This window comes from Artibeus jamaicensis, unplaced genomic scaffold (genome assembly GCF_021234435.1).
Source record: "Artibeus jamaicensis isolate MK-2021 breed Jamaican fruit bat unplaced genomic scaffold, CSHL_Jam_final contig_233, whole genome shotgun sequence".
NCBI classification, from domain to species: Eukaryota; Metazoa; Chordata; class Mammalia; order Chiroptera; family Phyllostomidae; genus Artibeus; species Artibeus jamaicensis.
Genome location: NW_026521486.1, coordinates 48020733 through 48041840, shown reverse-complemented (window position 1 = coordinate 48041840; position 21108 = coordinate 48020733). Strand labels below are relative to the sequence as shown.

The 21108-nt window shown below is 57.8% G+C and overlaps 1 protein-coding gene across 3 annotated transcripts; it reads left to right on the top strand.

Annotated features, from left to right (window-relative positions):
• Positions 1–1070: 1070 nt before the first annotated feature.
• Positions 1071–20926, top strand: ADCY6 (adenylate cyclase 6). Of its 3 annotated transcripts, none has more exons than XM_037135790.2 (22): positions 1071–1095; positions 5799–6657; positions 10265–10414; positions 10791–10912; positions 11006–11117; positions 11259–11386; positions 11897–12055; positions 12131–12272; positions 12398–12526; positions 12722–12747; positions 12972–13119; positions 13352–13449; positions 13634–13721; positions 13849–13965; positions 14232–14390; positions 14697–14875; positions 15726–15761; positions 15844–15973; positions 16267–16530; positions 17218–17422; positions 18160–18284; positions 18479–20926. In XM_037135790.2, exons 2-22 carry the CDS (start codon positions 5800–5802, stop codon positions 18602–18604), a joined length of 3501 nt encoding a protein of 1166 aa, XP_036991685.2. In that variant the 5' UTR covers positions 1071–1095; position 5799; the 3' UTR covers positions 18605–20926. The 3 variants fall into 3 exon arrangements, with proteins under 3 accessions (XP_036991685.2, XP_053517632.1, XP_036991667.2); XM_053661657.1 differs by lacking the exon at positions 1071–1095 and adding an exon at positions 1473–1495; XM_037135772.2 differs by lacking the exon at positions 1071–1095 and adding an exon at positions 1545–1676.
• The last annotated feature ends 182 nt before the right edge of the window (positions 20927–21108 follow it).

Sequence of the window (21108 nt, the reverse complement as noted above, 5' to 3'; positions counted from 1 at the left end):
ATTTCTAAACATTTTAACCAACACTTTTCTAGCTGATCATCAAAATCCTGTAAGAAAGCCAAGGCAGTAGTCTCAGCCCCATTTTATAGATGAGTCTCCAAGAGAGTAAGTGACGGTTTTACCCAGGGTATACAGTATGCAATTGTATATGCCTGATAAGTAATGGAAATTCATTTTCTCAATTTTTTCCCTCTGTTCCTTGCCTCAAGCTCTGTCCTGGGCTTAGTAATTCCAGTGGGGATGGGGCTTGGGCAAGAGTTGGGCCTTGAAGGACAAGAATGTAGGCGGTGTCTGAGGAGGGAGCAGCTTGAGATGTGTAGGTTGTAAGACCTTAGGTAGGGAAGGGGCTGCCAAAGGGGAGGAGGTACGGGCCTGGTTGAGAGGGCAGAGGTGATCCTCAAGGGGTGCCGGGCAAGCTGCCCGCTCCCCAGCTCTGGAGACATGGCATCCACTCTGACGAGTCAGACTCACCTACATCCTGGGAATTAGCCCTTTTCCCCTTTCTGGTGTAACCCTCAGAGGGTTAAAGCAGCTTCCAAGAGATTGTCCCATCACCCAGGTAGCTTGGATTGCCCCTCCGTGCTTGGAAACGTGGGATTTAAAGTCCCAAACAACTTTCCGTTCGTGCGCTCAGCAATGCGTCCCCCTTCACCCCCACCTCAGCAGAGAAGCACTACTACCCTTTCCGTAAAAAGGTGCCGGGGGAGGGCTGTGCGAGGTGGCAAGTGCCCGGGAGAAGTCCCCAGAGACTGTGGGGCCGCGGGTAGGGTGGAGAGTGCCCCTTCCCTCAGTCCCCCTTCTGGGCTCTGGGTGCGGTGAGTTCGCGTCGCGGCTGATGCCCCAGAGAGCTGGGGGAGGAGGAAAAAAGGGGTGCGTGGGGAAGCAGGCGGCACACACCTGGCGCCTTGTGGAATGAAATCTTAATTAATTATTAAACAGAGTTCCCGAGGGAGGGAGCAGGGCCGTAGATGGCAGAGCGGGGGGTGGGGGAAGGGAGGGGTGAGGGGTGAAGGGTGAGGGGTGGGCGCTAGGCACCGGATCAGCCCCAGGGGTCCCGGCTGGGAAGGAAGAAGACTCTCCGCGTGCCCCGCCCGGGTAATTGCGGCGCGCGGGTAGAACCCGGCGCGCTGGGAGACCCCAGGGGCAAAGGTGGGAGGGGAAGGCTGGAGAATGCAGTCCGGGGCGGGGAGGAAGGAGGGAGGGAGGGAGCTGGGAGCCGGGTGGACGGCCCCCTCCCCCCAGGGTCTCGCTCCCAGAACAGTGGCCGCTTGTTTTCGCCAAGACTGGGGGAGGGAGCTGCCGGAGGAGAGGAGGGGGCGTATAGAGGGAGGGGTGGCCTCCTTTAGTCTCCCCCACCCTTGCCCTGTTCCTGGGGAGAGCAGTGGGCCGCCCCGCCGCGCGTCTGGGGAGGGGGAGGGGTGCCCAGACAAAAGGAGCTTGTGCCTTTAAGGCGCGCAGTCCGAGAGCCGGCGGGGAGGGGACTTCTGGATCCGGGGTAGAGGGCGGCTGCGCTGGACAGCAGGGAGGGGGCGCGGGCCGTGCGGGCGGCGGACGGCGCGAGGGACGGCCGGGACGCGCGGGCGCGGAGCAGGACCGCGGGGCGGCCGCACGGCCGGCCGGAGCCCGCTGGGGCGGCGGGGCGGGGGCTCCGGGGAGGCGCCGACCCTGGCCGGCAGGTGAGACGCGCCCAGGGAGTGGGCAGCGGGCGTTCGGCGCGGCTGGAGCACTCCCTCCCGACTCCCGGAGTTCCTCGGTGGGGCGCGGAAGCGGGGATGGGGATTCTTGAGAGTGTCTAGGGGGAAGCCCGAGGCCACCCGGGCTGGCCCAGGGCGGTCCGGGCGGAGGTGGGGGCTCAAGGCTCCCGGCCCTCAGTCGCCGCCGCACCGGTCGCTCCTCCACTCCGAGCAGATTCTCGCCTGGCACTGACCCCTACCCCAGGGAAAGGCGTGCACTTCGGGTTGCGCTGTCTTGAGGTTTTTGCAGTGGGGCGAGCCTCCAAATTTGGGGTGGAGTGTGATTTGTGTCTCGGGAAAGGTAAGGCAGCCTCGGCGGAGGGAGGGATGCATCTGTCTGCAGGAGTCCCCGTCCTCTCCCCGCGCAGCCCCTGGGAATGAAAGGGAGGGGTGCTGTCCGGGCCCCTGCAGGGTGAGCAGCGGGGCAGACTGAATAGCCGGCTCTGGGGCCTTAACTGCAAAGCTAGAGTGGATGAGGCGGTGGGACTCTTTCCTCATACCTTCCCTTTCCAGAGTGTCCCTTCCGAGGTGAAGCAGCCTGATGGGGCTTCTGTGGTTGGGGTGGACCAAGGAGAAGGTAATGTTGAACCTCCAGATACAGGCCCTGGGGAGGCTCCTGTACATCTGGAAAGGCCTGGAATTGAGGCCCATGTCCCAGCATGGTGGGTGGTGCTGGCATGGGAGGGCCCTGCTTGGGCAGTGCCTTCTGCCATGAACTTTTCTGAAGTTGTATTAACCCCCCTGCAGCCTCTTTTTTGCCAAAGAGGGCAGGGGCAGAGGAGCTCTGGAGAGGGGTTGGGCAAAGCGGTGGACAGAGCCAAAGTGTGGCTGGGCCTGGGCCTGCTTCAGACTTTGGGTTTCTGGCTGGACGAGCAGGGTTTGGAAGAGACTTGAGGTATGGGGGGCCCTGGGCCTCAGTCTGCCAGGCCAAATGGACGTGGCTCTGGCTGTGGGAGCCCATGGTGCCTGGAGCAGCAGATCTGTTCAGAGTGAAGGTACAGGAGGCCAGGGGAGGAGGAGACCATTGGCACAAGCTTGGGAGTCTGTCTTGGGAAGAGGGAGGTGGTCTGTGGTTCACAGTGGTGGGTTCCTAGACAAGGAGGGTTGGAGGACCATCAAGGGAGGTTTTGTGGCATTGAACAGTGCCCTCCCCTGTCCACTGCCATATCAGCAGGTTATGGGGTGAGTTCTCCAAGATGGACCCTGCCTGGAGTGGAGCCTGGGATGGGATGGTCATAGTTGGTTGGACAATTACAGAGCTCTGAAGCTGTCCCTGTGTGGGAGTCTGAGTATTCTTGGGAGGGTCATGTGGTCCCGTGGACCGCGTCTGCCCTTTCCTCTGTGGGTACGAGCCAGATGCTAGGATGTGCTTCCAGGGAACTGGGAACACGGCCAGAAGCAGGTCCTTTGGGAACAGAGGTCTGGGCCAGTGGTGCTGGCTGGGGCAGTAACAGGTCAGGGGCCTGGTAAGTGGGGGAGGCTGAGGCAAAATGTCCTGGGGTGGAGTGGGAAATCTGTGCACACTGGGCTCTGTCTCCAGCAGCTCTGGACACTGACAGCCAGGGCACAGGGACTGATAGGACCAGGCGTCTGACTGGCTGGGGAGGCAGGTGTCTTGCTCGTGACTTTTCTGTCTTTCGGTCTCTTGGATACCAGCAGAGTTTTGGGGTCAGAGTGGTGCGGGTGGGAGAACTGCTGAGTGTGTAGCATGTGACAGGTTCTGTTAGCCTTTCCTCACGATGATCGCTCTTCCCACGTCACAGGTGAGGTGACGGGCTCCGGGAGGTTAAGTCACTTGTCCCAGGTTCTGAAGATAACAGATACTCACAGTAAGGTTTGAAACCTGGTCTCTCTCTAAAGACCATGCTTCTAATCAAGTATTTTGAAGAGCCCAGCTTTCTTTGGTGACCTTTTTGCGAATGGCAGCCTGGTCAGAGTCTTGGGTTCCTGATCTTCCCTCCCCATATGGTGTCGTTCATATTAAGGAGTCTGAAGGGCCAGCTGCTCTGTGGGACATAGGAGAAGGGATGCCGGGAAAACTCGGCTGAGGGCGAACCAGGCGTGGGGGTTTTCTCCGTGCAGAGAGATCCCAGTGTGCGTTCCACTCCACGAGCCCCTGCGTGGCTGCTTGGAACATCGCTCCCGTGTCTGGCCAAATGGTCCTGTGACCACCTAGGGCGAGCACTGGGTAGTCTCCCCTTGTCCCCTAGTGAGTACAAATGTCAGTGCTGCTAACTGTAGATAAAAGTACAGTTATATAAGGAGCCCCTCAGGGTGCCCTGTGGGCATGGAGCAGGGTAGCCTGGGTGGGGACACAGGCATCCAGTATGACGTCTCTGGAGCTGGGCTTAGCTAGGAGGCACAGTGAGGTTGGTGTCGGGGAGCCTCGCACGGGTTAAGGCGCTTCACTCCAGAGGCCCTGAGCTCCGGGGCAGATGTGGTTACTCGCAACATCCGTAACTCGGGCCAGCCGTGTAAAACTGCAGTGGGCCTCCGTTCGGTTTTGTTCTCCTGTCCAATCTGTCCTGTGCCTCAGGTGCTTCACAGGGTTTTGGGGTAAACATCAGATGGAGCTGGGCATGTGAAAGGACCTCCAAAGATGACAGCACAGAGAAATGCATGGCAGTATTATCCACCCATCCGCCCATCCATTTGCTCGACGAGCATTTATTTAGACCCTGGGAAGGTTGCAGTGAGCAACACAGGCCAAAATCCTTGCCTTCAGGAAGTTGACATTCCAGTTAGGAGATGCAGACAATGAGCAAATAAGAATAATACACCGAATGGCTGTTGTCGATGAGTGCTGTGGAGAAAAATAAAGCAAAATACTAGGAAGAGAGATAGGAGCTCCAGGATAGGGGTGGCTATTTTCATAGAGTCGCCAGGGAAAGCTCACGATAAGGGGGCATTTGAGCTGTGACCTGGAGGAACTCGTGTTCCAGGTGGAGGGAGCAGCACGCAGCAAGGTCTCAGGCTGCGCATGGTGTACTGGGGGCCAGCGCAGAGGCTGGGAGGGCCGTAGTGCAGTGAGAAAGATGAAGAATCATAGGATCGCCATTATTATTATTATTATTATTTCATGTATGGTGCTCTATTCCAAAGCCCTTGAGCTTTCTATCTTCTCAACATAAATTTATTGATTCCCTACTAGGAGCCAAGTTTAGTGCTTGGTGCTGAGGGTAAAGCACTGAGCCAAATAGATACAATCTATATATAGTCAGAAGGGCAGAGACACATTAAACAAAGGATGATTTAATTATAATTGTGATAAGTCCCGTGGAGGAAATGTAGGGAGGGTAAACAGGGGACCAAACTTAGCTGGGACATCTTTCCTGAGGAAGTTCCATGTAAGCTGTGACCTGGGGGAGAAGTCGAAGTTAGTGGAGTGGAGTGTGAGTTGTGTGAGTGTGTGTGTGAGCGTGATGGGGAAGGATGTGGAAAGATTCCCTTTTGTACAGAGGTCACCAACTGGCAGCTGACAGGCCAGATCCATTCCATAGACTCAATTTATTTGGCTTGCAGCGTTGAAATTTGTGAATGACTTGCCAACATTTAAAAATCAGGAGCTGTCTCGTTAAAATCTGCGTATTTGTTTTCAGCCTCTGTTGAAAAATCAGAACAGGCCCCACTGGGATGCCAGGGCCAACAATTTCCTCATCGGGGCTGGTGTTTGCCTCTGTGCCAGGGTGTGCACTCCCCCAGACCAATGGCTTTGCTCATTGGTGCGGGCACTTGGGTTTGTAAGCACCAAGAAATCACCAGTGCTTTTTAGGGGAGAGGTGAGTGTTTGAGTTTGCTGCTTAGGAATCAGATACCTGGGTGAGAATCTGGGTCCTCACACCCATGTGGCTGCTTGATGGCGGGCAGGTTACCTCACCTCCCTCTGTCTCAATTTCCTTAACTGTTTGGTGGGGATACCGTTGTCTTCCACAGAGTCATTTTATGAGGGTGATGTGTCTGAAGTGCTAAACTTGGCAATGGGAAGTGCTCAGTTAATAATAGCTGCTAGTGGTGGCAAGCCGTGGTGGTGGCATTGATACCCTCTCATTCCTTTCCTGCCTGCAGCATGTCATGGTTCAGTGGCCTTCTGGTCCCCAAAGTGGATGAACGCAAGACAGCCTGGGGTGAACGCAATGGGCAGAAGCGCCCTCGTCACAGGACCCAGACCAGTGGCTTCTGTGCGCCCCGCTACATGAGCTGCCTCCAGGACGCACAGCCGCCCAGCCCCACTCCTGCCGCCCCACCTCGGTGCCCCTGGCAGGACGAGGCCTTCATCCGGAGGGGCGGCCCGGGCAAGGGCACTGAGCTGGGGCTGCGGGCTGTGGCCCTGGGCTTTGAGGACACTGAGACAGCAACAGCAGGTGGGGTGGCTGAGGCGTCGCCCGATGCAGCACCCAGAAGCGGGCGATCCTGCTGGCGCCGTCTGGTGCAGGTGTTCCAGTCCAAGCAGTTCCGCTCCGCCAAGCTGGAGCGCCTGTACCAGCGGTACTTCTTCCAGATGAACCAGAGCAGCCTCACGCTGCTGATGGCGGTGCTCGTGCTGCTCATGGCTGTGCTGCTGGCCTTCCACGCCGCACCGGCCCGCCCGCAGACTGCCTATGTGGCCCTGCTGGCCTGCGCCGCCATCCTCTTCGTGGTGCTCATGGTGGTGTGTAACCGGCACAGCTTCCGCCAGGACTCCATGTGGGTGGTGAGCTACGTGGTGCTGGGCATCCTGGCAGCTGTTCAGGTTGGGGGCGCCCTGGCAGCCAACCCCCACAGTCCATCCACAGGCCTTTGGTGCCCCCTGTTCTTTGTCTACATCACCTACACGCTCCTCCCCATCCGCATGCGGGCAGCTGTCTTCAGTGGCCTGGGCCTTTCCACCCTGCATTTGATCTTGGCCTGGCAACTCAACCGTGGTGATGCCTTCCTCTGGAAGCAGGTGGGTGCTTAGGGCGGGGGGCATGGGGGCACCAGACTGGCAATGAGGCGGGTCTGATAGTTCGTGGTGACTGGGCCGTGCGAGGATACTTAGTGCTGTGCCTGGGAGGAGGGGCAAGTGATGGGAGGCCCAAGTTTGGGGCCTGGCCTCCACTTGGGGTCTGGGCCAGAGGACACTGTTGACGGGAGGGAGACCTCCGGGACCCAAGCCTGTATCCTCACCATGAGCCACAGTCTCCAGCTCTTTGGCCTGAGGCTCTTAAAATAGTGTAGTGTCGCCTATAGTGACATAATGTAGGGCTGGAGGTGGCCCTGTGGTGTTCAGGCCCAGAGGACAGTGTTGGCCACCATCCAGGCCTCGACAAGTCTGGCCCCAAGTTGATATTTGGGACTCAGGCCCTGGTGCCTGAAAAGTAGCTCTAGGTGGTGATCTGGAGGGACGGAGCAGGTTTTAGATGGAGTTAGCAGGGAGAGGTGGCCTCTCTCCTGGACCACAGGTATCTTTGAGAGGGCAGGGAAGGTGAGGAGTGGGGTCCGTTCTCTCCTGGGCGGGAAGTGCTTTGAGTGGGGTTAGACCGTAGAAGAGGGGTGTCAGGGAGGATCTGATCTCATCCTGCCCTCGCCCACTGGGCACCAGAGGTCTGGCAGCCCTGCCTGAAGTTCCTCTGCCTGGGCTGGGCCGCCTCTGAGGCCTGAGCAGTGTGTGAGGAGGGGCTTGGCAGAGTGGCGTTGAGTGAGAAACAAAGGCTTGGCTGCAGGAGCACCTGGCTGTCCCGTGAGCTGTTCTCCCCCGTGAGACCCTAAACGACTGGCCTCGCCTCTCCCAGCCTTAGTTTCCCAGTCTATAAAACTAGGATAAAAATAGTATCTACCTCAGGATGTTGCTGTTAGGGCCCCACCCTCTCTCATGGCAAATCTAACCGACAGGGCAGGGCAGCTGTCTCACCTAAGCAGGGAGGTGTGTGGAATGTGTAGGGGTTGATGCCCACTGAAGGGCACGTGGGAACTTCCTTTCTGAGAGACATCAGCTTGTGGAGTCTGCCACCTCATGCTGTCCCCGGCTCAGGTAGCTGAGCCAGGCTGCCTTGCCCAGGCGACCCTTCGGGGGCTGCTGTAGGCACGGACCCCAACCAGCACACCTCATGATCCTGCCATCGGAGCCTTGGTTTAGAGGATGCCATCCCCTGTCTTGCTCAAGGTTTCAGGGAGCCAGCCTCTGCCTTTTCCAGGGCTCGTGGCCTGTAGTTCACCCTTGCCCCACCCACAAAGAAGAAGTTACCTGGGGCTCCCAGAGTGAGAAGCTGGGTGCTCTGGCCTGATGCCCTTCCCTGCCTAGCCTGTGCTCCCGGAACAGAATGTACTTCTTTAGAAGTAACTTTATAGCCCTTTTGTTTGTGAAGCATGTGCCTGCAGGGCGCTGTCAGACCTCTTAAAGGGCCAGGTTCTTCTGCCCTGGCTAGCCCCCCACTCCACTCCAGGGTAGCTGTCCAACTGGGCTTTGAACTTGGACTGCCCTTCTGGGGAAGGAAGAGCTTGGAGGTGGTGCCTCCCCTGTACCCCGATCCTCTCCAGCTGGCCCGGGCTGGGCGGGTGTCTCTTCCCTGCCCTCAGTTGGCGTGGTGCCTAGAACCAGGCCTAGTGCCTGACTGGGAGGTACAGTCCCATGGAGACCAGGGCCCTGCCAGCCTCCTGCCTCCCCAGGGACGCCTGGCTGCAGCCTCACCCAGTGGGTCCCAGCAGGCTCGTTCTTGGGATGAGTAGAGAAGGTCGGACCTGCCCCTGTGCTGGTCTCCAGGGCCAGGGCGCCCCTGCCTCCTCTCTGAGCAAACCGCCCCTGCCCGGGGCCCAGCTGGGTTCTGGGTGGGGTGGCGACGTGGCCTCCTCTCTAGGCTCCATGGGCAGCCCCTTCCCAGATCCAGCCTCACTCACACTCACAGGAAGGAGCCGTTAGTCTCCACTCATTCAGACACACTGAGAGTTTCGCTCAGTTAATTCTGCTCAGCCTGGAGGCTCCTACAGTGCCCTGCTGTCCATTTTTTTCTCACAGTCCGATAGGGGTCTGTGTACAGATCTATTTCAGTCTCTCGGCCCCCTTCCCCTTCCCTCTACCATGACTCACATTTTCCTCTTGGGCTCCTGAGGCCAGGAAGGGAAGTTGCTTGGTTTGCCCCCCCTTTCCTTCTCCCCCACTGGGGGCTATTCTTAGAAACCCCTGAGGGAGATAGTGTACCCCCCTTTTCACCCCTGCTGCTGGGAGGGGGGCCTTGTGAGCTGGACTTGGAAGGGAGACCGGGAGGCCAGTGCTGGAGGGTCAGAGCTGGATATGGCTCCGGGGTCAGCCAGACCCCTCCGTCTTACCCAGGAAAAGCGAAGCTGAGGTCCCAGAGGTAAACTGACCTGCCCAGTTCGCAGGACTAGTTATGCTTGTGGGCAGAGCCCAGAACTCCTGGCTTCCAGTTGGTGCTCTTTCCCTCCCTTCTCCCCAAACCAGAGCCCTGCCCCAGCCAACTTGGGTGGAGCCACAAATGCCAGGTTAACCCCTGGATTTCCAGAAGCCCTGAGGCTGGTTCCCTTTAAACTTGTTCTCCAGTTAGTGGGATGCGGATGCTGATGCTGAATCAGGGCTGAACATATTGTGGGATCAGGGTCCCAGGTCTCGGGGCCTGGCTGGGCCGAGTGTTGGGGTGCCTGGGTGTGGTGGCACCCTAGCCCAGTTAGGAAGGGTTCTTTGTGTCTGTAGAATCGATGACTCCCCAGCCTGGGCTCCAAGGCGGGGCCTCAAGACCTTGGGTAAGTGGAGTGAATGGGAACCTCGGACACCTGGAATGTACTGTACAGTAGGGTCAAAACTGACAGTTTGGAGTCTGACTGTCCTGGACTCAAGTCCCACACCAGTCACTGCTAGCTGTGTGATCTTGGGCAAGTTACTTAGCTTCTCTGGGCCTGAGTCCCTCACCTTTAAAATGAGATACAGTGTTACTTATTTCATAGAGTTGTAAGAAATATATTTGTTAATTTATAGAAGATGTGTGTATGGAATCTAGATACCTTGTAGGCAACAAACAAATTGGCTCCAGTAATAGTAATAATAATAATAATTATATCTATTAATATAATAGGGTAGGGAGGGGCCCTGGAGATCTTCCTGTGCTTCCTCTCCAGGTTCTCTATGAGCAGACAGAGTCCCAGAGATGAGATGGTTTGTCCTGGGCACTCACTGGAGGACGGAGAGCCCAGGTCTCTGGGGCACTGACCTGCAAGGAGAGCCGCACACAGAAACAGCAGCATTTGTCTTTGGTCTCAGGTGTTTGTGGGGCAGGAAGCCATAGTGTGCTAGGCACAGGCCTGTGACCCGCCTGGGCCTGGTTGGTGCTTCTGCTCCCAGGAGCTGTGAGAAGATCTCACTTCTAGCCTCGGAGTGATCCAGGAAGGGAGCTAGAGTCTTGGGGGGTGGTGTAGGGTAGGTATACTGCAGGGGCGGGGACAGTTGGGGACTGATGGTGCAGGATCCTGGCATCCTCTGCAAAGGAGTTCATCTACAGAAATCTGGCTAGTCGTGCCTGTGCATGGGCAGGGTGGTCACCGTCCACCTCTGCCACCTCCTGCAGCTCGGTGCCAACATGCTGCTGTTTCTCTGCACCAATGTCATCGGCATCTGCACGCACTACCCAGCGGAGGTGTCTCAGCGCCAGGCCTTTCAGGAGACTCGTGGTTACATCCAAGCCCGGCTGCACCTGCAGCATGAGAATCGGCAGCAGGTGGGCTGCTCTCCCTGAGGTGGCTTTCCCCCACCTCGCCCCAAATAACGTGCAGGTTGGATCTGCAGCCTCCTACAGCTCCACAGAATCAGGGAGAACAGTTCCTTGGTTGAGTGTCTTGGAGGCCCTGTGACAGTGGTGTTTCTGTCCTGACTGAGGTGGGAGCACCTCTGAGAGGCGGTTGAATAGGAGTTGGTCAGAGACAAGTGGGATGTCCACCTGCTGAGCGCTGTAGTGGAGGAGGGTCAGGCCATAGTCCAGAAGGGAGGCTCAGATCTCCAGGAAGGTCTGGGAGGGCTCTGGGGATGTGGAGGCGCCAGGAGGGACTGAAACGTGACAAGAGAACAGCGATGCCCTATTGAAACCACTGGTCTAGGAGAGGCTGCTGCTGTCCGTGTTGCCCCAGCACGTTGCCATGGAGATGAAAGAAGACATCAACACGAAGAAAGAAGACATGATGTTCCACAAGATCTACATCCAGAAGCACGACAATGTCAGGTATGGTGGGGCGGGAGGGTGCCAGGGAAAGTGCAGGATCTGGGAGTCTTCGAAGGCCACGTGACACCTTCCATCTCCTGCCATCGTCCACAGCATCCTGTTTGCAGACATTGAGGGTTTCACCAGCCTAGCGTCCCAGTGCACCGCACAGGAGCTGGTCATGACCCTGAATGAGCTCTTTGCCCGATTTGACAAGCTGGCCGCGGTAAGGGTGCTGGGGCTTGGGGGCCCAGCCTCAGTGTGGCAGCTGGGCGGTTGGGGGCAGATGGAGTCAGCAGTGAAGGTGGTGGGCCAGGTAGGGTGGGCAAGAGAGTGAGGTGATTCTCCCCCAACTCTCTCCCCTCAGGAAAACCACTGCTTGCGGATCAAGATCTTAGGGGACTGTTACTACTGCGTGTCAGGGCTGCCGGAGGCCCGGGCAGACCACGCCCACTGCTGTGTGGAGATGGGGGTGGACATGATTGAGGCCATCTCGTAAGCATTGCTCCCCCCGGTAGGCTTCCTAGAACTGAGGGTGCCTCACAGTGCTCCGGCTCTTCCATATGTCCTTGGTGTCTTTCCTTAGTATTGGCCAATTTCTTTGTCTTCGAGACCTGTCACTGGGGAAGAGGATGGATCTTTCCTCAGCCCCTGTAAAGCCCCTGCGTACCTGAGCCTGCAGCCAGTGGGAATGGGGTGAGGGCAGCCCGGGTCAAGGGCTGGAGAGAAGGCCCGCTGAACAGGCCCGTGGGGAGAAGAGCCACGCCTCCGCTCCTGGCTCAGTCCCACAGATGCCTTGGGGCCCTGTGGGCAGACACGGTCCTTGAACATTTGTCCTGGAGCACCATGTGGCCTTCTGCCCACATCCAGCCAAGGCTGTGCTCCTGTTCCTGCCTGTGGGTCTGTCCTTGCCCACCTGGCTCCAGGGGGAGTGGAGGGCCAGGGCTCTCGGTTGGAAATGGGGAAGACCGTGCCCGGAGCTGAGCCGAAGCTGCCTCCTCCCAGGCTGGTGCGCGAGGTGACAGGTGTGAACGTGAACATGCGCGTGGGCATCCACAGCGGGCGCGTGCACTGCGGTGTCCTTGGCTTGCGGAAATGGCAGTTCGATGTGTGGTCCAATGACGTGACTCTGGCCAACCACATGGAGGCGGGGGGCCGAGCCGGGTGAGCGTGGGGTCTGGGCGGTGAGGGTGGGAGCCCTGTGGGAGAGCCCAGGTCTCACTCTGCTGTGCCCTGCAGTCGCATCCACATTACTCGGGCCACTCTGCAGTACCTGAACGGGGACTACGAGGTGGAGCCGGGCCATGGCGGCGAGCGCAACGCCTACCTCAAGGAGCAGCACATTGAGACCTTCCTCATTCTGGGCACCAGCCAGAAACGGGTCAGGCCAGGGCGGGTCAGGGTGGGTGAGGGGAGGGACAGGCTGGGAGAAGGACGAGAGAGGGTTGCAGGAAGAGGCCTCCTCCGGGCCCCTTTTCTGAGCCTGTACCCATGCTGTCCACACAGAAGGAGGAGAAGGCCATGCTGGCCAAGCTGCAGCGGACCCGGGCCAACTCCATGGAAGGGCTGGTGCCGCGCTGGGTGCCCGACCGCGCCTTCTCCCGGACCAAGGACTCCAAGGCTTTCCGCCAGATGGTGAGAGCCCACAGCCCCGGGACCTGCGTCTCAAGTTCTTGTCTCCCTTAATGCTCTGTGTCCCCCTTCCCTCTTCTGCCTTCCTTGTGGCTGCCATCTCTGTGAATGCCTTCTTTTCGTCGGAGCACAGGGTCGGGGTGGGGGAGCAGGGCAGACTGCTTTCACCTCACTCGCACACTCTGTCCCTTTCTCTAGGGCATTGATGATTCCAGCAAAGACAAGTAAGTCGGGTTCCTGAGGGGGGAAAAGAGGGTGTGCAGGCATTTGCAACTGGGATAGGGTTGTGGGGGGCAGAGTTCCCCACTTCTCCTGGACCTGAGATGTGTTACATGGGAGACGGTCTTGCTCTGCTTCTCTCTTCGGGTGCTGCCCACACCCTTCCCTTCTCATTCCTCTTACTTGGCTGTGCTCATGTGCCTGGTGAAGCCATGTCCTCTGCCCTCAGCCGGGGCGCGCAAGATGCCCTGAATCCCGAGGATGAGGTGGACGAATTCCTGGGCCGTGCCATCGATGCCCGCAGCATCGACCAGCTGCGCAAGGACCACGTGCGCCGGTTCTTGCTCACCTTCCAGAGAGAAGATCTTGAAAAGAAGGTTTGGAGGATGCCTGGGCAGAAGGAGCAGGGCCAGGGGAGGAGGTGGGTCCAGGCAGGGAAGTCTGAGCACAGGTGAGGGAATGGGAGAGGGTTTGGGGGCAATGGGGCAGTGACCACAGGGCGCATTGGGGATTCCTATCCATCCGGCCAACTGTTTCTCCCCCTGAGGCCCCGGCAGCTCTTGCCTCCCCAGGGCAAAGCCCAGTGCAGCTCAGCTTCCTCTCCCTCAGTACTCACGGAAGGTGGATCCCCGTTTTGGAGCTTACGTGGCCTGTGCCCTGTTGGTCTTCTGCTTCATCTGCTTCATCCAGCTCCTCGTCTTCCCACAGTGAGAGCCCTGCCCCTCCTTGCTCAGCCTCTCTTCCTTCCAGCACTTCCAAGGACCTTTCTAAACACCCACATAAGCCCACAGTCCCTGGAGCCTGAGCCCTGCCCTTCTGGGGAGTGGGGAGCTGGACAAGGCCACCCAGGTTTTCCAGAGTAACATTTTCTCGGGCCCTCTTCTGCCCCAGCTCAACGCTGATGCTTGGGATCTATGCTGCGACCTTCCTGCTGCTGCTGATCACTGTGCTGACCTGCGCCCTGTACTCCTGTGGCTCTGTGAGTAGGGGCCTTCCAGGACCTCTGCAGGAGGGCAGGCTGGGTCTGGCCTGGGCATGTGGGGCGGGGAGGCTGGTCTTAGCCCCTGGCCGATTCCGCCTCCAGCTCATCTCTCGCCCATCTCCAGCTTTTCCCTGAGGCCCTGCAACGGCTGTCACGCAGCATTGTCCGCTCCAGGGCCCACAGCACGGCGGTTGGCATCTTTTCGGTCCTGCTTGTGTTCACCTCTGCCATTGCCAACATGGTAAAGGTCCATCCCTCCCGTGTGTCAAGCACTGCTCTGGGTGCCGGGGTACAGAGCTGAGAAAGGCACATTTCCTGCCTGCAGGGAGCCGGTTCTCCCCGAAAAGGGGGTGAAGTCAACTCCAGTCTTCCTTCCTCCTTGATTCCCCCACCTCTTGTCATCCCTCAGTGAGAACTGGGGCTCCTGGGGTGTCAGGTGCCTGGGCATGGCCTTTGTAACCCCTCCCTTCCTTGGTTACTCTGATATACCTCTCCTCACCTCTGCAGTTCACCTGTAATCACACCCCCATTCGGACCTGCGCAGCCCAGATGCTGAATTTAACACCTGCCGACATCACCGCCTGCCACCTGCAGCAGCTCAATTACTCTCTGGGCCTGGATGCTCCCCTGTGTGAGGGCACCGCGCCCAGCTGCAGCTTCCCCGAGGTGTCCAAGCAGTGTTCAGGCAGGGTGGGGGGCGGGGCTCCTGATCAGCACCAGTTATTGACCCCCCTGTGCCAGGCCCACTGATGGGCACTGGAGACCCAGGGCCTCACCACAGTTGCCAACTCTCGGAGCAACCAGAGCGGCCGGGACCCTTGTGTGCCATAGTGGCTGACTGTGGAGGGTGGAGGGGTTCAGGTTTGGGGTCGTGCAGGGGAGCCTGGGTCAGGCAGGGGAGTGTAGGGCTCTCTGCACAGGGGCACATCATTTTCTGCCTTCCCCCAACACTGCCTCTGCTGTCGCCCCCAGTACTTCATCGGGAACGTGCTGCTGAGTCTGTTGGCCAGCTCTGTCTTCTTGCACATCAGTAGCATTGGGAAGTTGGCCATGATCGTTGTCCTGGGGCTCGTCTATTTGGTGCTGCTTCTCCTGGGCCCCCCAGCCACCATCTTTGACAACTATGATCTGCTGCTTGGCGTCCATGGCTTGTAAGTCCCCCCTTGGGCCCTCTCATCTCCCAGAGGCCTCTCTGAGCCCAGGCCCCTTGTGACCTTGGAATGTCACCACTCACTCGTGGGGGGAATGGAGGTAGCAGTGGAGCGCCCCGCATAAGACCCCAAATTGTCACCCCAAGGAAACACCAGTCCTGGGAAGTCCCTGTGTCTTTAGTCTAGACGTTTAAAAAAATTCCCTTTTGAATTTGCATGATGCTTTCATATCCACTCTGGTAGGTCCCACAGCTGCTGGGTGGCAGAGCCCTGGCTAGGAACCAAAACCCCTGGCTCCTCCTTGAGGGCTTTGCCTGGGACGCCACACCAGCCTCTCCTCTGTAAAACCCCGCCCCTTGTCGTATGTGGCCATAGCTTGCGTAGTTGAAAAAGCCTCTGGAGTCCACCGGGTTTGAGCCCCTACTCTGCCACTCACTAGCTGTGTGGCCTTGGACAGGTGAATTGTCTTTTCTGAGCCTGAACTTCCTCCTCTGTAAAATGACAGTGCCACCTGTAGCCCAGGGTAGTGGAGAAGGTGATGGTAGCTACTACTGCTGAAGGCTGACTGCATGTCAGGCGCTGTGCTAAGCCTTGTGTGTACATTACTGAGATCTGATTCTTCCTGTATTGATGAGGAAACAGGCTTGGACAGTTAAGCAACTTATTCCGAGTCACACAGCTGGTAAGTAGAGGAGCCAGGAGTAGAACCTCTGATCTTAGTGAGTGAATACGAGCAAAGCGCTGGCCCAGTGTCTGTTTATAGTATGTGGTCAGCAAGTGCAGTCTCTGTCTCTCACTCCCCCTCTCGGTATCAGAACTGATGACGTTGTCTCTCGTGTCTTCCTGCCAGGGCTTCTTCCAATGAAACCTTTGATGGGCTGGACTGGTGAGTGAGGGCTCTGAGGCGGCGGAGGGCAGGGCTGCCAGTGCCTCCTTCAGACACTGAGCGTGCCTCTGCGTACCTGCAGCCCAGCTTCAGGGAGGGTGGCACTCAAATACATGACCCCTGTGATTCTGCTGGTGTTTGCGCTGGCGCTGTATCTGCATGCTCAGCAGGTGGAATCGACTGCCCGCCTCGACTTCCTCTGGAAACTCCAGGTGACTGGTTGTGCAGGGGAGGGAAGCAGGATTTTGGAAGCAGACCCTGGGCTAGCTGGAAGTGCATCTTGTTAGCTGGCCAAGGCTCTGGCCGCCCCAAGCCCACCCTGGCCCTGTGCCTTGTCTCTGTCCCTGTCCTAGCCCCCTTCACTGCTTTGCTTGTTCTTGAGGCCTCCTCTGTCCATGCCTTTCTTCTTCCACGTGGTTCCCCCTGATGCCCTTCTCTAGGCGTTGGTTGCTGTCCCCACCCCTTGTGAGTGTTGGGCAGTGGGTGACGGGTGTGGTGTCCGCAGGCAACGGGGGAGAAGGAGGAGATGGAGGAGCTCCAGGCATACAACCGGCGGCTGCTGCACAATATTCTGCCCAAGGATGTGGCTGCCCACTTTCTGGCCCGGGAGCGGCGGAACGATGAGCTCTACTATCAGTCGTGTGAGTGTGTGGCTGTCATGTTCGCCTCCATTGCCAACTTCTCTGAGTTCTATGTGGAGCTGGAGGCAAACAATGAGGGCGTCGAGTGCCTGCGGCTGCTCAACGAGATCATCGCTGACTTTGACGAGGTGCTTGTCCAGTTGGCTGGTGCTGGCAGAGGGGGGAGAACTTCGGCTGAGAAGGCCAGGAATGGAGGGGATCGGTGGGGGAGGCAGGGAGGTAGCAAGGAGGGGAGCCCCCCTGCGGGCTGTGTAGTCATCGTTGGGGAGCAGAGAAGAACAAGAGGATCTGAAGGGGTCAGGGTAGGTGCCAGGTGAAGGTCACTGAAGGAGAAGGTGAGCGTCTGTGACCATGAGGCCAAGTAAGCATGGTCCCCTTGAGTAGAGGAAATAGAAGCAAAATGTAAGGAAGTGTCTTGAACACCCAGGCCAGGAATGGGCCTTCCACTGTTCCGGACCGGAGGCACTTCCTCCCACTGGCCGCAGTTTCCTGAAAGGTGAGGGCTGGACTCACTAATGCTTGCTATCCCTTCCGTGGTTCTGGATTCTGTGAGTGAGCTGTTGAGTTCACATGACACTGTTTGCTCGCTCCCTGGCCTGGCTTCTAGTGGTGGCCCAGTGAAGGAGGCCTGTTGTCCTGGCTCCTCAGGCCTGCACTGAGAGCAGCAGCTGGAGGGAGGCTGTCACTGAAAGGAGTTAGCTGTTGAGAGAGGAAAGTGGGGAGTGGGTGGGCCAGGGCATGGCAGGGACTGAGCCCTGGGGCAGGGCCAGATTTGGCCTCTTCGCCTTGATAGCCGAGTCCCCTGTGCTGTCCAGATCATCAGCGAGGAGCGATTCCGGCAGCTAGAGAAGATCAAGACAATTGGTAGCACCTACATGGCTGCCTCCGGGCTGAACGCCAGCACCTACGACCAGGTGGGCCGCTCCCACATCACTGCCCTCGCTGACTATGCCATGCGGCTCATGGAGCAGATGAAGTACATCAATGAGCACTCCTTCAACAACTTCCAGATGAAGATTGGTGAGGGGCCTCATGGCCTAGAGGGTTTCCCAAGGGAGCAGGAGGACAGCATCACACATTCCCCATCAGGACCCTGTGGGTTTCCTTTCTCTCACTGTATTGTTTGATATGAAGGACGGAGGTCATTCATCGAGGGCACTGTTCTAGACATCTGTGAGCACACTTCAGTCCTTACAGCATCCCCTTTTACAGATAACACCTGCTCTCAGAGGCTGAGCAGCTGGGAAGTGGTGCCCCTGGGAGTCATAGCCAGGTTTCTGTCAACCGCGGGACCTGTCTACTGGTCTGACCGGAGGCCCTTCCCCCCCTCAGGGGAACTGCGGGTGGGAGTGGTTAATGGCACAGCTCATGGCATCAGACTGGTTTGAATTGTGGATGTTCCACTTCCTGGCTTAGTTAATAAGTCTTCAGACATCTCTTAGTTTCACTTGACTTATCTGCAAATAGGGATGATGATACCTATCTCTTATGGCTGTTGCAAGGATAAAATGCTAATGGAAATACTTACCAGAGTGGTTGGCACAGAGCGCACTCAGTAGGTGCGCTACTGTAGCAGCAGAGCTGTCTTAACTCAGGAGCTCCTCAAGTGACAGGACCATTCTTTACAACCTGCACACTTGTCCCTTTGCCATTCTCTTTTCTGGGTTCTTCTAAAGGGGCCAGCAGTGGGGTGACTCCCTAGGCTGACCCTGGGACAACCCCCCCATCTCAGTGTCTCACTGCTCTTGCCACCCCAGGACTAAACATGGGCCCGGTGGTGGCAGGTGTCATTGGGGCCCGGAAGCCACAGTATGACATCTGGGGGAACACGGTGAACGTCTCCAGCCGGATGGACAGCACTGGGGTTCCTGACCGGATCCAGGTGAGGGGACTGGGACTGCGGGCGGAGACTGGGACAGGTCCGTGTCCAGAGGGCTTCTCTAGGTCTCTTTCTGCAGTTGTTAGGACAGGGATAGGGTGGCAGTGTGCTGTGGTTGGGTGGGAGTTGGGGGAGGGCAGCCAGCATCTAAAGCAGGAAGGATCTCAGGCTAAGTAGTCTCCCTTTCCACCCCCTAGGTGACCACAGACCTGTACCAGGTTCTAGCTGCCAAGGGCTACCAGCTGGAGTGTCGAGGGGTGGTCAAGGTGAAGGGCAAGGGTGAGATGACCACCTACTTCCTCAATGGGGGCCCCAGCAGTTAACAGGGCCCAGCTACAAATTAGCTGAAGGGACCAAGGTGGACATCTGAGTGGACTCTGTGCTCGCTGGGCGGAGCTTGTGGCAGGGACACTGAGCCTCAAGACCCTGCTGACCACAAAAGGGAACACCCCGGCCGCTGTGCTGGGGCCATGCTCATCTGCCCTCAGGCTGGACAACGAGGGGCTACCAAAGGGTTTTTGCCAGTGAGTTTCTTTTTAAATTGGAACAGGGCTATTCCCTCTCCTCTCTTCCAGCTTTTGGGAGCAGGGGAGGGGGCAGCAGCAAGGCAGCGGGAGCCCTCCTGCCTGAAAGATGAGAATGGCAGTCTGCCACGCCTGCCCTTTGTCTGTCTGGGCGACAGGTCAGGGCTGGGCCCTCACTTTCCCTCTTTCCTGGGAATATTTTGTACAAAGACTGGGGTAGGTGGGAAGAGTGCCTATTCCATGCTTGCCTTTGCTATGCCTGAATCTCCAGCATGGTCCTGGGGCCGCCCCCCCCAGCCAACTCTCCCTCCTAGGCACAGGGCAGAGGAGAGCGATGCGCCTGGGACCCAGCTCTGCCCATATTTCAGGGGAATGTTTCCATTTGCCAAATCCTAGTCCCAGGATCTGTCCCCAAAGGGGAACGAAGGGACTTCTAACAGCTCAGATTTAGCCCCAGTTCCTGCAAAGCGCCAGGGAAAGGGGCATCTGGCTTCACTGGTACTGTGAAAATGCCCAGCCAGACAGCAGGCATTTGTGTGCAGTTGTCAGACCAGGAGCTGGAAGTTTACCTGCAGGTGCCAAAGAGAGCAGGCTGGCCAGGGAGAGGGGTGGGACAAGACTGGCCTGAGGGCCAGGGTGGTCAGGATCTGGTCACTTTGCCCCAGTGCTCTCTTGTGGTCTGCTGGCACAGGACGTGGAGCATCCCTACCCCTTTTATTGCCAAATTAGCAAAGGGCCAGGGCATGGAGGAGGACAAACCTGACCCCAAACCTGTCCTCCCCAGCCTTTGGTACTGGGGAGGGCCTGTGTGTCTCTGCAGTGTGTGTGTGCGTGTTTGTCTTTACAGGTATGTCTGTTTTCTGGGGCTGTGTGTCCTTGTGCTTCTGGTCTTCAGCTCTCCACCCCAGGCTGCCTCTCTCCTGTGGGCCTCTGTCTTCTGGGAAAAGGCAGGGTTTCCGGTTTCAAGGGATGTAGAGAGAGGCCCAGGTTGCACAACAGTGGGATTCGGTGTTGTAGCAAGAGGAGGGGTTTCTGGGGAGAGGAGTCCTTTTTGTGCCAAATCCCTAAGTGCCATTTGGGGGTCATGTGTGCAGCATGACTGTGTCCCTGCCTGGGGTGGGGACCAAGGCTGAACTGTCTGGGATCTGGTGGGCTGAGGTTCAGGGATTTCCTGGGTTCCCCAGCTTGTGTCCTGGGACGTGGTATGCTTTGGGACAGGGGTAGCATGGGGTCCCTCTGAGGACCCAGATACTGGTACTAGGGGATGGGGAAGGGGAACCTGAAAGTTGGCCTTCCCCAATCTTCAGCCTGAGTCTAGCATGTTCCTGGCTCCTCAGTCCCTATAAAGCCCAAAAGGGCCGGCAGGAAGGTTAGGAGGCTGGACTCTAGATTCCCTTCCTGTCTTTGCCTTCTTTTTATCCTTTTCTTGGCAGCCTCCTTGCCTCTGGCCTGAATTAGCTGGTGCCTTGGTTTCTCTCTCTGTCTGTACCTATTTAAGCCAGAGTCATTAGCCTGAATTTTGCTTGAAGGTTGCTTTGTCTTGCAGGTGATTAGAGACAGAGGAAAGAAGGTCCCAGAGTTGCTGGGTTGGGAGAAGGTGGCGCTCTGGTCCTTCCTCATGCCCTTTCTGACTGTAGCTCCTGTAGAGGCCTGGTTTCTGATCGGAAGTCTCCACGTGCCAACCAAACGAGCCTTCAGGCGCTGCACTAGACAAGGCAGGAGGGAGGGGAAAGGCTAGTGGGTCCGGACAGAAGGTCCGCTTCCCGCCCCACAGCCGTATCCCTCCATAGGAAGGGACTGCTTGGAGCCACAGGGTGGGGTGAGGGTATAAGGCCACCAGGGTAGGAGGGCCCCAATCCAGGTGACTTGTCTCTGCCTCTTGCTAGGTGGGAAGGGCCTGTCCACACCCAGCTGCCCATACCACAGTGCCAGCCATGCTCCTCACCCGGGCTCCGTTGTCCCTTTACTCACCAGCTGGTGGGGAAGTCAGTGGATGGGAGGCCCAGGGACTTGGTTTTATACTGTAACCACTGAGGGAATGGGGAGGGTAATGTACATGTATTTCAGTAAAATATTTAATATATTTAAATATCAATAAAATCAAACTCTTTGTAAAATTCCTAGTTCTCTGCAGCTGTTCTGGGCCCTGGGTTGGGTCCGAGTCGGCAGAGCCTGGTGTAGGGGCAGCCACCTGCCTGAGGGCTCGGTGGACCCCTCACCCGTGGCCAGAGGGCCTCTTTGGTTTTCTCCCTGCCTCGGGGAGACCGAAGTGTCTTCAGAGAGCATAACTGCTCTAGGCCCTT

Excerpts from the sequence above, each read along its gene's own strand:
- ADCY6 (XM_037135790.2), top strand. The coding sequence starts at position 5,800 with ATGTCATGGTTCAGTGGCCTTCTGGTCCCCAAAGTGGATGAACGCAAG. Across the intron at positions 11,118-11,258 it reads GATTTGACAAGCTGGCCGCG|GAAAACCACTGCTTGCGGAT; the intron begins GTAAGGGTGCTG and ends CTCTCCCCTCAG. Across the intron at positions 13,966-14,231 it reads CCTCTGCCATTGCCAACATG|TTCACCTGTAATCACACCCC; the intron begins GTAAAGGTCCAT and ends TCACCTCTGCAG.